Source organism: Vipera ursinii, assembly GCF_947247035.1.
Source record: "Vipera ursinii genome assembly, chromosome: 15".
NCBI classification, from domain to species: domain Eukaryota; kingdom Metazoa; phylum Chordata; class Lepidosauria; order Squamata; family Viperidae; genus Vipera; species Vipera ursinii.
The window spans coordinates 8,487,255-8,499,887 of record NC_139528.1 but is presented as its reverse complement, the minus strand read 5'-3'; the positions used below and the strand labels follow the sequence as shown (position 1 = coordinate 8,499,887).

The window sequence follows — 12,633 nt, the reverse complement described above, 5'->3', positions numbered from 1 at the left end:
GAATACCTTGGGCCTGGCCTGCAGCTGCTGAGAATTCTGGGAAGTGAAGCTGGGTATTTCAGGAGATTTGTTTCAGGAAATCTAGGATGCACCTTTATGAAACAGATACATTTCCTGACACTTGTTTATGAGGTGTTACACAAGCAAAGGTGTGAATGTAGGTTGAAATCACTTTTAAGGGAATGCTTCTCAATCTGGGCATCTTCAGGAGGTGGACTTCAACTCCCAGAATTCCCCAGCCAGCCGTGCTTTGAAGTCCACCCATCTTAAAAGTTGTTCAGGTTGAGAAACACTGCTCTAAATACACGGATTTCTTTTGGGACACAGCAGTGTGAACTGTTTCTCAACCGGGGCAATTTAAAGATGGGTGGATTTCAATTCCATGCCAATATTGCTAGTTGCTTGGCAAGATTTCTTCAATTTGTATATACTTTAATCTTGTGTTTTATATTTTAAACTTTATGCCATAGATAATTTTAATTGTGATGCTTCTGACACAAATAAACAAATCCCTGTGCTGTCTGGGGAATTCTGGGAGTTGAAGTTCGTCCACCTTTAAATTGCTCAAGTTGAGAGACATGGCTCCATTTTGATTTGCTTCCAGCCATGGCAGTAGAACAATTTCTCAACCTAGACAACCTGAAGATGGGTGGACTTCAGCTCCCATGCTGCCTGGGGACCTCTGGGGGTGTAGGTCCACCCCTCTTCAAGTTGCCCAGGTTGAGAAACACTAATTTAAACCATCCCCCCAAAAATCATGCGAGCTTTTCCTACTTAAAAGGTAAAGGTAAAGGTTCCTCCGCACATGCGTGCTAGTCGTTTCCAACTCTAGGGGCCGGTGCTCGTCTCCGTTTCAAAGCCGAAGAGCCAGCGCTTGTCCGAGGACGTCTCCATGGTCATGTGGCTGGCATGACTGGATGCCAAAGGCGCACAGAACGCTGTTACCTTCCCACCGGAGCGGTCCCTATTTTTCTACTTGCATTTTTACGTGCTTTCGAACTGCTAGGTTGGCAGAAGCTGGGACAAGTAACAGGCGCTCGCTCTGTTACGCGGCACTCGGGATTCGACCTGCCAAACTGCCAACCATCTGATCGACAAGCTCAGCGTCCTAACCCCCTGAGCCACCGCGTCCCCTGCTTAAATGCTCCCAAACCTTCTCACTCATCCTTGGCTAGTTCTCCTGTGGAGCTGGGATTAGCAGCATCTCTCTCTCTCTCTAGCTGTTTTATTCATTTCCCAGGGGAAACTGCATCCTTGCTGGGAGCGATATTTCCTAGCTGAGAACAAAGCCCTCCACGCAAACTGTATTCCCAAGTCAGCTTTCACTGCTGCAAGCAGCACAGAAATTGGGTTTCCCACACGACGGGCAGCGGCTGATGGTCGCTCCGCAAGATTTCAGAAAAGCGGGACCTTCCAAGTCCAGCCACAGGTTCCAGGGACCAAATTGTTTTTCTATGCCGTGTCTTTTACAATTGATGATTTTAATGTTTTTTTAAAATACTTTAATGAGAAGAGCAATGAAGATGATTAGGGGGCTAGAGGCTAAAATATATGAAAGTGGTTGCAGGAATTGAGAAATCTAATGAAAAGAACAACTAGGGGTGACATGATAGCAGTCTTCCAGTATTTGAGGGGCTGCCACAAAGAAGAGGGAGTCAAATTATTCTCCAAAGCACCAGAGGGCAGGACAAGAAACAACGGTTGGAAACTGATCAAAGAGAGAAGCAACCTGGAATTAAGGAGAAACTTCCTGACAGTGAGGACAATTAACCAGTGGAACTGCTGGCCTCCAGAAATCCTGGGCGCTCCATCACTGGAGGTTTTTAAGAAGAGACTGGACATTCACTTGTCTGAAACAGTATAGGATCTCCTGCTTGAGCAGGGGGCTGGACTAGAAGACCTCCAAAGTCCCTGCCAACTCTGTTATTCTGTTCTATTTTGTAAGCTGCCCAGAGTTGTTGAATACGAGACAGGCAGCAAATAAATTTCACAGATAAAGAAACAAACAAACAAATAAATCAGGGATCTGTTTCAAGCTGCAGAGCGCAGGAAAAAAGTAAACAGCGAGAACTTACCCCCTGGAAGAAGACGAACATGATGTTTTTGGGCAGCGACTGAACATCGGGGATTTTATGGATGGCTTCAGCTGCAGCGAGGAGGGTGACAAAGGAAGCCACGGCGCTCTCCGCCCCGGGGGCCACGTTCCAGAAAAAAGAGTGGCTGTCAATCTGCCAGAAAGAAGAGCAAAGAATACGGTCCGGCCAGTTCGGAGACTGCCAGAGTTTCTCTCCCCAAAGTCAGCCTGCTTCAAAGCGCCGGCTTTATGCCCAGATGGCAGCCGTTCAGCCCCCAAATCTAATTTTCACTCATTTGCTAAAAGTATATATGGTCAAAATCCACCCAGCATGTTATAAATTTTGGACTCATTTCACAAACGGGGAAAGCTATTATTGTTGCAGGACATTTGTCAGTCTTCGGTTGGGGGGGGTGGAGGATAATGTGTCTCTTCGTTTTTCGTCCTCTAAACTCACATATTTTTAATGTGTTTCTCTAGTTTTGTTTTATCTTTGCAATTTTTTTCCCCACTCTGGGTTTTGTGTTTTAATTTTCGGGAATATAATAAAAATTAAAAATTTATCCAGCACGTCGAAACAAGCGCGTGCGGATTTTTAGAAACGGCAGCTGGTGCCTGCAGAGAGAATGACCCCTGCACTAAGGCTACAATTGAGAGTCCTCAGAAGGCCACGACCAGAGGGAGCGCTGCCCCTTCATAGCTCCAGCTGCCCCTCCCTCGGCCTGGGGGGAAATGCCCCCCCAGCTGTGCCTTTTTGAGCTCCTCATTTATATGGGGCCCGGAGGACAAAACATATGTAGAACGGTTGCAGAACTGGATGTCTAGTTTAATGAAAAGAAGGACCAGGGGTGACATGATAGCATAGTGATGGCGAACCTTTTAGAGACCGAGTGCCCAAACGGCAACCCCAAACCCACTTATGTATCATTGGGTGCCCGGGGGGGCCGTGGCTCACTGGGTGGGCATGACTGCAGCGGTAACAGCAGACTGGGTGGGACTAAAAAGTTCAATCAATCAATTCCAACTTTGCAAGAACATTTTTTTCCTGTGAGAAGTTGAAATTGATTAATTGAACCTTTTTTCTCTTTTTTTTGCACTCAGCGGCGGAGGCCTAAAGCGAAAAGGTTTTATAAAACCCAGCTGAAGAACTGGGGCGACGGCGCACGTGCCCACAGAGAGACCTCTGCGTGCCGTCTGTGGCACTCATGGCATAGGTTCGCCACCACGGTGATAGCATTTCAGAATAGAGGCAGGGCTGACACAGAGAAGAAGAGGTCCATCTATTCTCCACAACGCCTGAAGGCAAAGACAAGAAGCAACGGATGGAAACTAATCAAGGGGAGAAGCAACCCAGAACTAAGGAGGGATTTCCCAGCAGTGAGAACAATTAATCGGTGGAACGGGAGTTGCCTACAAAAGTTGCAGGTGCTCCATCCCTGGAGATTTTTAAAAAGAGCCTGGACAGCCATTTGTCTGGAACGGTATAGGGCAGGGGTGTCAAACTTGCAACGTCCCCTGATGTGTCGCGGGGTTTTTGCCATTGCTGGCAATGGGCTGGGCGCGGTTTTGCTATGATGCATCTGGCCTGCGGGCCGGCAGTTTGACATTCCTGGTATAGGGTCTCCTGCTTGAGCAAGGGGGGGGGGGACTAGATGACCTCCGAGGCTCCTTCCAACTCGGTTATTCTGTTATTTCTTTGCTTGCTTTGTCAACTTAAGACATCCCTCCAAATCCATATTGGGTCGTCCTCAACTTATGACCACAACTGAACCTAAAACTTCTGTGGTTAAGTGAGATATTTGTTAAGTAAGCTTTGCCCCTTTTTTACAATTCTTCTTGCCCGGGTTGTTAAAGTGGATCGCCGCAGTTAAGATAGCAACCCGGCTGTTAAGTGGATTTGGGTCCCCCGTTGACTCTGCTTGACAGGTGGCGGCAAAAGGGGATCACGTGACTTCAGGACTCGGCAACCATCAGAAATATGAGCCTGTTGCCAAGTGTCCGAATTATGATCACGTGACCGTGAGGATGCTGCAACAGTTTAAGTGTGAAAGTGAGTCAGGAGTCACTTTTTCCAGTGCCGCTGTAACTTTGAAAGGTCACTGAACTGTAAGTTGAGGACTACCCGTATTACGTTTATAATTTACATAATTTATAATTTTAGGCCAGCCTTGCTCAATATCCTTGAGGAACTGCAACTCCCATTTCCAGATTTCCTAAATAATGGTGGCTGAAGATTTGGGGGGGGGGGGTTTAAAGTCCACTCGTCTGGAAGGTGCCCAGGCTGCTGAAAAGTATTTCAAGTATTTTAAATGGATGCCCTGTTTGCAACCTCCTTTTTGGAATTGGACACTCAAAGCAGTTCCAAGTGAAATAAAATAATCTTCCAAGTTATATTAAAAAAAAAGAAAAGAAAAATGAAGAAACACAACCCTTTCACATAAGAATCCCCAAATTCTGTCAGAAGGCAGGCCAACCAGCTCTCAGCCCAGCCCACCTCAGAGGGTTGTTGTTGCAGGGAAAATTGAAGGAAGGAAGGAATAGGAGATGTGTTCGCTGCCTTGAATTGTTTATAAAAGGCAAAGGTTCCCCCGCACACGCGTGCTAGTCGTTTCCGACTCTAGGGCCTGGTGCTCATCTCCATTTCAAAGCCGAAGAGCCAGCGCTTGTCCGAGGACGTCTCCGTGCTCATGTGGCCGGCATGACTAGAGGCCAAAGGCGCACGGAACGCTGTTCCCACCGTAGCGGTTCCTATTTTTCTACTTGCATTTTTTACATGCTTTCGAACTGCTAGGTTGGCAGAAGCTGGGACGAGTAACGGGCGCTCACTCGGTTACACAACACTCGGGATTCGACCCGCCAAACTGCCGACCTTCTGATCGACAAGCTCAGCGTCTTAACCCGCTGAGCCACTGCGTCCCTCTCTGAATCGTTTACACACACACACACACACACAAAAGGGTGGGATATAAATAATAAGTAAAAAGAACAAAATTTAAACTGAATTCCCCCAGCCCCACCTACTCGAGAGGAAGCGATGACGACACTTTTAGGATCTAGCTTCTCCGAATCATTGAGCGGCCGCACCGTGCTCCAGACGTTATAATCGGCGAGAGGATCGCAGACCACCTCTGAAAGGAGAGAAGCAGCGACCCGTGACCCCAGGGCCCATTTCGTGACCCCGGGAAGTGCCACCCACCCACCCACCCCTGCCCCACACAGCAGCAGCAGCCATCCAGGACTTGTGGGTCTCTGCTTCAACTCTTCAGCCAGGTTTTTGCCAACCGTCCAGTGCGCCAAGCAGAATGGCGATCCGCAAGTGCTGAAACCAGCCAGATCCAGCTTGTTCCAAAGAACCCAAAACCGTGGCAAAGGTGGCACAAGGGGTCCTTGACCTGCAGCCACAATTGAGACTGGAACTTCTGTCACTAAATGATGCAGTCATTAGGCGAGTCGTGCCTGGTTTGAAGTGAATCATGCGGTGATTACGTAAAACTCGGCCTCCCCCGTTGAGTTTGCTTGTTGGAAGCCGCAACAGAACAGAACAGAAAGAAGAACAAAATGTTGGAAGGGACCTTGGAGGTCTTCTAGTCCAACCCCCTGCTCAAGCAGGAAAACCTATGCCCGTGGTGGCGAACCTATGGCATGAGTGCCACAGGTGGCACGCAGAGCCCTCTCTGTGGGCACATGTGCCGTCACCCCAGTTCTTCAGCTGGGTTTTATAAAACCTTTTTGCTTTAGGCCTCCGCTGAGTGCAAAAAAAGAAAAAAGGTTCAATCAATCAATTTCAACTTCTCGCAGGAAAAAGATGTCCTCGCAAAGTTGGAATTGACTGATTGAACTTTTTAGTCTCACCCAGTCTGCCGTTACCACCATGGCCACGCCCACCCAATGGGCCACGCCCACCCAATGGGCCACGCCCACCCAATGGGCCACACCCACCCAATGGGCCACGCCCACCCAGCACCCAACGATACATAAGTGGGGTTTGGATTGCAGTTTGGGCACTTGGTCTCTAAAAGGTTCGCCATCACTGCGGCCTAGGCCATTCCAGACAAATGGCTGCCCGGTGTCTTCTTAAAAGCCTCCAGTCATGGAGCACACACAACCTCTGAACAACCCAACAACTTTGAACTTCAGGAACCTTGAAGAGTTGCTAAGTGATCAACTGCAAGCGAAGGGCCCCTGTGCAACAGGCAAGGCAGTGTGTCATTGCCCCCCACCCTGCCTGAGAATGGGGGGGGGGGTCTTCTAAGAAAGAATGGCTTGACTCAGGAAAGTCCCGAATCTTTGCTTCGACTTCCAGAGTCCCCCCCCACCCCCAACTCTTGCCTGGAATTACAATTTAATATAACAGGAGAGAGACCTTACTAAAACTACGGGTCACAATCGTGTAATCCCAGACTGATTATCAGACGACGCTAAAGCCCATTTCTGCCTGAGCCTCTCCACTTCATGGAGCCCGTCCTTGGCATGTGTGGGCAGCCCTCGGTGCGAGGCAGACTGGGCATCCTCGCCTTGGGTTTGAGGCCTGGCCCAGCCAAGTCCAGCCGGACTGCCCCCCCCTCCACCCTCCCGGTGTCAGAATCCATTTATATTTCATTTCTAACTCTCTTTCTGTGCAAAGCCAAATCTCACCCCTCCCCGCCTTGGATTCTGCCATTCCCGAGTAGAGGGAATAAACATGGGGGTTTATTGCCTCCATTTCCTCTCTTTAGATGCAACTTTTTGTTTATCTAGCCTGCCTGTTGCCCATCACAATAAGATCGAGGAGAGGCATTTTCTCTCTCTGATCTTACGGGCAGCTAAGAAAGTGGGTGGGGGAATTCTGGTTTGTGTCTCCGGATGGAATGCGAAGGGGAGGGATCGATTCTGCTACAGAGGAACTGATGGTTCTCCCTTTCCCACGAGGGGCTTTGCCACTTGAAGCTCGGCTGATCCGGAACTGACCGAATGGACTGAGGGGTGGGGTTTGGCTCGGGGACACTGTAAAAATATCGATCTGGGAAGGGATTTCTCAGATCCTGTCTATTATACCCTCTACCAGTGATGGCGAACCTTTTAGAGACCGAGTGCCCAAACTGCAACCCAAAACCCGCTTACGTATTGTCGGGTGCCGGGTGGGCGTGGCCCGTTGGGTGGGCGTGGCCCGTTGGGTGGGCGTGGCTGCGGTGGTAAAGGCAGACTGGGTGGGACTAAAAAGTTCAATCAATCAATTCCAACTTTGTGAGAACTTTTTTCCCCCCGCGAGAAGTTGAAACTGATTGATTGAACCTTTTTTCTTTTTTTTTTTTTTGCACACGGTGGTGGAGGCCTAAAGCGAAAAGGTTTTATAAAACCCAGCTGAAGGCCTAGGACTGGGGCGACGGCGCGTGTGCCCACAGAGGGCTCTGCGTGCCACCTGTGCCACAGGTTCTCCACCACGGCTCTATCATCTGTGTCTTAGTAAAAGTTCCTGCTTGGATAGTCTCGTCTCCAAGAGTCTGTCTTTCTTAAGATGTGGACTGGAGCGGGTTCTGACACCCGGGCTCACCTGGGTTGAGGCTGAAGGTGCTCTGGATGATGCTGCGGCGCATGCAGGTGACGGTGCTGGTGACGGCGTGCATGTGGGAGGACAGCTGCATGGCGCAGAGCGGGTATTCCGGCCCAGAGCCCTCCTGGGGGGTGTTGTAGTCCCGGTAGCACTGGGAACCAAGCAGGGAGAAGTCGGGATTTTTAGAAAGAGGCAGCAGGTCTGTCTGCTTTGAGGCCATCAAATATCAAAGTTAGTACAGGTAGTCCTCGACTTACGACCACAGCCAAGCCTGAAATTTCTGTTGCCAAACGAGACAATTAAGTGAATTCTGTCCCGCTGCATGACCTTTCTTGCCACAGCCGTTAAGTGACTCACTGCAGTTCTTAAATTAGTGACCCGGATGTTAAGTGAATCCGGCTCCCCCCTCCCATCGATTTTGCTGGCTGGAAGGTTGCGAAAGGGGATCATGTGACCCCCGAGACACTGCGACCGTCGTAAAATGAGGACCCAGATTGTTGGGGGCAATAAGCTGACTTTGTAATAATGCCGCTTGGGGTGTGTGTGAAAGCCCTAATAAGCAGGCATATACATAGAATGAAGGCTACTGCTAAGCTTGTAAGCCGCCCTGAGTCTTCGGAGATATAAATGGAATAAAAATAAAAATAAAATAAGTAAATATGAGTCAGTGGCCAGGCTTCTGAATTTTGATCAGGTGACCGAGGGGATGCTGCAACGGTCGTAAGGGTGTAAAGTGGCCCTAAGTCACTTTTTTTCAGGGCCACTGGAACATCGGCCAGTAAAGGAACTGCCGTACTAACGTTGATATTTCATGCCGTGCTTTAAAATATTCTCTCGTCCATCCTGCTAGAGGGAAGTGCGGCAGAGTTCCCACACCATACAGCACCTTCTTGATAACCTCGGTTTCCTCTTCGTCTTGAAGGAGGAAGATGGGGAAGCCGAAGTCCAGGTAGGCGAGGCTGTTCCCCAGGTAATTCCACTTGGTCACGCTGCAGTGGGCGAACTCTGGGCCGTAGCTGCTGTTGTAGACACCTGAAGGAAGGAGAGGAAGAGGCGGTTGAGGAATCCGCGAACCCCAGTCGCCCGGAACAGCTTTCGGGACAAAGAGTCACGCGTGCTCCCAGACGTGGGAATCGTGGCCTGGCTCTGAGCTACGAAGGTTGCTTCTCCGCATTTGACTCAGAAATTAAATCAAGTCGTGGGGAGGGCCAGGAAAACGAATTAAAGTCCAGGGGCCGTGGAGACAAATGGGAGTGAGCAGAAAGAGGAGTGAAAAGGGAGTGGGGAAAACTGGAAAAGGGGCAGAAAAACGTTTCTGCAGGAATCAAAGGAGAGGAGGTCGTTGAAAGAAAGATGCTGGTGGCACACACAACTCCGGGGATTGCGTGGAAGGCAGCAGAACCCCGAACAAAGCCAGGCCAGGGTTATGTGCCTTGAGTCTGCTGCACAGGAATGGTAAACCCCTGCTCTGCCCGTTTTCTGCAGCTTTGGTTTTGTGTCTTGTACGTTAAAATATTAATAACATTAACGTGTATATATTGTTTTTGACTGTTGTACACTGCCCAGTCCCTTGATTGTGCGATGGACAGCCATATAAACAAAGGAAGGAAGGAAGGAAGGAAGGAAGGAAGGAAGGAAGGAAGGAGGGAGGGAGGGAGGAAGGAAGGAAGGGAGGGAGGGAGGGAGGAAGGAAGGGGAAAGAGACAAGGAAAAGGCAGAAGGCAGGGAGAGAAGGAAGGAGAAAAGAAAAGAAGAGAGAAGGAAGGAAAGGAGAGGGAGGAAATACTGCAAACCAGCCTATGAGTTCCACAGCTGGAATACTTTCCAGCGGTGCCCTTACATTCCTCCGAATCAGCGTGACTTTATTCCTACTTGCGAGACCAACATCATGTGCCTTAAACAATGGCAGCGATTGTGACCGTATCCTGGGGCCCTTTCACAGCAGAGGAAAAACAACCGTCGGCTTGTTGTTATCTGTCTCCTTTCCAGGATCACACTTCCAGCTGCCTGACTTTCCGCACACGAGGCTCCCCCCCACATCTAGAAGCATCTCCCGGGATCTTAAATCTCCACGGTACACTCAGCTCCCGGGACACCGACAGCCTTTCGGATTACACGAGGAGAGGAACCGTGTCCCCCCACTCCCCTTTTTAAAAAAGACAAGTTATGGATCTGGGAAACCTCAGCAGGATGAGGCGGCAAGTAACCGAAGCCCATTTTTCTGTGTGTGTGGGGGGGGGCTCTGGGGTTTCCCCCCATCTTTCCTTGCAACTGTTTGTTATTCCGCAAAGGTTCTGCTTTTGTCTTTAAAGTTCCTTTAACAAGTGCGGGCTTCGAAGTGGGCCAAGAGCTCAGATGTAAAGGAAATGCCCCAAACTCTTTTGTTACTGCTATCTTTGATTAATAAAAAGTTAGAGCTGCCAAAAAAAAAAAAGAAAGAAAAAATAAAGGTTCCTCTTAGCAGTGACAGATTTTTTCAGCCCAAATCTCTGCCAGATGAGGATGATGATGATGAAGAGAGTGACCGCTCTCTCTTTTTCAACTTAAGAATACATAACACAAATGAAAATAGCAGGAAAGTGGTGGGGGGAAAAAAAGGAGACAGGAAGGAAAAATGATGGGTAATACAGCGTCGACTTCCAATCTTTTTTCAGCGCAATGAAGGACAGAGTAGAATTACAGCCACTTTTTACTGCATCAGCTTAACAGCCACCAGCCCTTCCTATAGCAACAAATGGACAGCAAAACCTAAAAACAAAATTAATGTTTTTTCCCCTGTCTGGAGCAAAAGTCCAGAAGCAGTTTCCTCCAGACAGAAACAAAATTGGACACGTGCTTTTCTCTGCTTCAGGGGTATCCAACCGTGGCAATTTTAAGATCTGTGGACTTCATTTCCCAGAATTCCCCAGCCAGCTCTGCTGGCTGGGGAATTCTGGGAGTTGAAGTCCACTTAAAGAAAATGATTCTGTCTTAAGGGACCCGAAATGATCTGCTCTTGTTGAGTTGGATCAGAAATCAGCCAGCACGGAGGCCACCCAGAGAAGGATTGAAGAGATGAGTTGGAAACCTCTAAAGAGGCCAGGCTTGCTTCATCCTCACCGTAACCATCATTGGGACACTGAAGACCAGGAGAAAAACCTTCTGTTGGGCTGGCCTTGGAGATGGCCACGGCCACGCCTGCAATCCGAGCGCTGCCCTTCAGCTTCTCCATCACCTGCCTGTTAAAAGAACCACACGGGGGAAAATGTAACCGCAGGCAGGGTGTTATTTATCGGCTACGAGAGCACCAAGGGGATGAAATACAGCAACGCGGTCTTGTTTCCCACAGACACGGAACAGATCACAGGTTTCCGAGTGTCGTTCCGTTCTTGCCGTTTGCCCAGAAGCATTTTCAAGTGACTGGAAAGAGAGGAATGGTGCCTACGGGCAGTCCTCGACTTACAACAGTTTGCTGAGCGAGAGTTCTAAGTTACAGAAGCACTGAAAAAAAAGCGACTTCTGACCATTTGTCAGACTTACGGACTTGCAGCATCTCCGTGGTCGCGTGATCAAAACTGAGAATGCATAGCAACTGACTCAGATTTATGACGGTTTGCCGTGTCCAGGGGGGTCACGCGATCCCTTTTTGCAACCTTCTGACCAGCAAAGTCAACGGAGAAGTCCGATTCACTTAACAGCCATGGTACTAACTTAACAACTGCACTGATTCACTTAACAACGGTGGCAAGAAGAGTTGTAAAACAGGACAACAGAAATTTTGGACTCAATTGCGGTTGTAAGTCAAGGACCACCTGAATAACCAGTTCTCACACTTACGACCCCTCATAGCACCCCCACGGTCACATGATCAAAATTTGGCTGCTTGGCAACCGGCATGTATTCAAGACACTTGCAGCATCCGGGAAGGGGGGGGAGGGTCATGCGATGGCCACTTGCCACCTTCCCAGCCAGCTTCCAACAAGCAAAGTCAGGGGGGGGGGAAATGGATCTGCTTAATGACCTTGTGATTTCCTTAACAACCGCAGGGATTTGCTTAACAACAGCGGCCAAAAAAAAGGTGGTAAAATTAGACAGGTCTCACTTAACTGCCTTGCTTAGCTGTGGAAATTCTGGTCCCAAAGGTGGACATAAAGCAAGGACTAGCTGTATCTGTTATGCTGCATCCCAAAAGGGCAGCAGCTGAATTCAACCAAGCACAGATTCGTGGCTTGTATTCACCCCAAGGTGTGGCAGAGCCCAGCTAAGAAACCAAGAGAGCTCTAGTTCCCATATCGCGTGCGATCCTGGCTTGCTTCTGCTTGGAAAAGTAGAAAAACAGAAGCAGAAGTGATTTAAACCAAAGCAGCAGGTGCCAAGAGAGGAAGGCATGTTTTTCCTTGCAGCTAGCAAGTATCTCCTGGGGCTGTGATGCTAAAGTGAAAGGGGGTGTTTGGCCTCTTCCGAGCTGTTTTCTCCAGAAGCTGCAGATTCAGAAAAAAGGAGGTCAAATTCTTCCTGGGATGTTTCTCTGGGGGGGGGGGGGGGGAGGAGGAGGCAAATTCCCACTTACCCTGTGAAAAGCTTCCCATCCAGCAGCACCATGTAAGGCGGGTGGGGGCCATCCGACAGCACCCACTTCAGGTCAGATTCCTTCTCTGCCACGTGGATGACTCCGGTGTCTCCGTTCATGGAGGCTGTGAGGAGAGAGAGGTCGAGGACGTCAGAGGGAGAAATCGCACACCCACAACCAGCGGCTGCCCTCCCCTCTCTCCAGGGCCCTTCCGTGATGGGGGGGCTCTTTTCAGGCCCCTGCGAGGCTAAGTAAGGCATTCTCCCCAAAACTGGCCAATTGTCCCCATTTAATTTTTTAAATTTAATTTTAAATCCCATTTATATCCCGCCCTTCTCCGAAGACTCAGGGCAGCTTACAATCTAAGAAGCACAAATCAATGTGCTTAGCAGTAGCCTTCATTCTATGTATATGCCTGCTTATTATTAGGGCTTTCGCCCCCCCACCCCAAGCGGCATTATTACAAAGTCAGCTTATTGC

The 12,633-nt window shown here is 49.2% G+C and overlaps 1 protein-coding gene across 2 annotated transcripts in view; it reads right to left on the bottom strand.

Annotated features, from left to right (window-relative positions):
• NCSTN (nicastrin) overlaps positions 1-12,633 on the bottom strand; it is a 29,087-nt gene that overhangs the window by 11,504 nt on the left and 4,950 nt on the right. For both annotated transcript variants that reach the window (XM_083374203.1, XM_083374204.1), the window contains exons 3-8: positions 12,154-12,277; positions 10,704-10,822; positions 8,491-8,636; positions 7,605-7,755; positions 5,096-5,202; positions 2,076-2,228 (exon numbers count right to left, since the gene is read on the bottom strand). In XM_083374203.1, the coding sequence (XP_083230329.1) occupies positions 2,076-2,228; positions 5,096-5,202; positions 7,605-7,755; positions 8,491-8,636; positions 10,704-10,822; positions 12,154-12,277 (800 nt within the window). The remainder of the gene's footprint in view (positions 1-2,075; positions 2,229-5,095; positions 5,203-7,604; positions 7,756-8,490; positions 8,637-10,703; positions 10,823-12,153; positions 12,278-12,633) is intronic.